This window comes from Cupressus sempervirens, chromosome 4 (genome assembly GCF_028749045.1).
Source record: "Cupressus sempervirens isolate cs-2001-9-10 chromosome 4, ASM2874904v1, whole genome shotgun sequence".
Taxonomy (NCBI): Eukaryota; Viridiplantae; Streptophyta; class Pinopsida; order Cupressales; family Cupressaceae; genus Cupressus; species Cupressus sempervirens.
In genome coordinates this window covers 356403555-356405303 of record NC_143121.1, presented here as the reverse complement: position 1 = coordinate 356405303, position 1749 = coordinate 356403555, and the positions used below count along the sequence as shown (strand labels likewise).

Here is a 1749-nt window from a genome sequence, read left to right as displayed (position 1 = left end):
CAATTATATTCATGAATAAAAAACTGTGAAATGTTGAATAACATTGCTTACCCATTACATTTAATGAATAATTAAAAGATTTATACATTTGATACGTAAATTGTTCATATTTTGAATAAAACTTTGAAATAGTCATTTTTATTTTAAAGCTTTTAAAAAATTGGTACAGACAACTCTCATATAAAGACAACCATAAAAATGTCCAAATCTAACCTATATAAGTTAAACTTTAGAAATATGCAAAGTTAAGATACCTTGCAACTATCTCAAAATTTATAAGAGGCAACGTCTCCAATTTAATTTTTATTTATCAAAATATATATTACAATCATACTCACTAGATACCTAGTCAATGGCCAAATGAAGCAATTCAATACAATAAAATGAACATGGCTGTACAGATGAGCCACGAGGAATGTTGTACACAGAAAGAATGATAATCCTGATCCAATCATCCCCTCTTAGCAGACCCACTAAAGCTTTTTGCAATTTTCTGTTCCCAACTCAAAAGCAGCATTCTTCCAAGACACAACAGCAGCAGAGGGCAGCACAACTGCATTAAAACAACAGAGAAAATAATTTGTCAGATCTACATGAAATATGGAACAAATAAGACATTTTCTAATCCAATCATTCCTTCAATCATCCATTTCTCACAAGCAGCGGGTGTTGAGATGATAGATCGATTAAAACTACTCGATTTAGAATGAGATTCGATCCAGCCCTATATAGATTTGAAATTACTTTTAGAGAAAAACCCATTGAGCATAACAAAAAAGAAATCAGAATACTCACCATCCCTTCCAGAAGCCATCTCCTCTGGATTGTGTCTCAGGTGGAGGTCCTCCCTGTGGAGGGTAGGCCTGTTGAGGATACCCAGGTGGAGGGTAACCCTGCTGTGGGTACCCAGCCGGAGGATAATCCTGTGGTGGTGGAGGATAAGCCTGTGGATACCCTGTTTACATTATCAATTTGTAAGAAAAAAAGCATTTACAAATATTAAGATTGAGACAAATTTATGGATGAAAAATTCACAATCCATATTGGTTTAGATAAGATTGGTTTTTCAATCAATGAACCAAAACAATCTTATCTAAAAAATCGAATTTTTCAGAAAACCCAAATGACAATCGAAAAGATACGATATAATAAACAAACAATCCCTGGAAGTAAGGAATACCTTGTGCAGGAGGAGCTCCAACGGGAGCCTGTTGCTGATTGTAATGACTCATTCTCTCTAAACTGAACAAACAAGAAACAGGGCCTGCAAGTAATAATAATAAGAGTCTTCTCTGATGAAATGATATGAATGAATGCTATGGAAATGTTGCCCTTATAACGATGTTTTTGGAGGAGCAGGGGAAGTTTCCAAGTAAAAGACAGCTTAATTGCTTAATTAATTAAATGCTCTCGTGGCCGTTTTGAGTTTGGATTTATGTGAAATTGTGATTCATGTGTTGTTACAGGTCGGCCAGGGAGTGACGGATAAATCTAGAATTATGAAACTACTTTTCCGCGTTTTTCACGTTGCTTTCATCATAGGTATCTCATTCCCAAAGTTCCTCTGTTCTTTTGCTTTTTTTAAACATTTGCGATGTCGCGTCTATCTCGTCTGTGAAGGCATCGCACACGGGCGTTTCATGATAATTTGGTAAGTTACGTGTATCTCACGCGACAAAGTGGTCAAATCCTACAATCCATCGCTTTTAATGTTTACCCGGAGTTTTTATTATAACAAGAGCTCTGTTT

The 1749-nt window shown here is 35.5% G+C and overlaps 1 protein-coding gene across 1 annotated transcript; it reads right to left on the bottom strand.

Annotated features, from left to right (window-relative positions):
- Positions 1-272: 272 nt before the first annotated feature.
- LOC149561533 (uncharacterized) lies at positions 273-1541 on the bottom strand. Its single transcript, XM_089823799.1, has 3 exons — positions 1181-1541; positions 796-955; positions 273-553 (listed from the first exon to the last, which is right to left on the bottom strand). Exons 1-3 carry the CDS (start codon positions 1230-1232, stop codon positions 505-507), a joined length of 261 nt encoding a protein of 86 aa, XP_089679925.1. The 5' UTR covers positions 1233-1541; the 3' UTR covers positions 273-504.
- Positions 1542-1749: the final 208 nt, after the last annotated feature.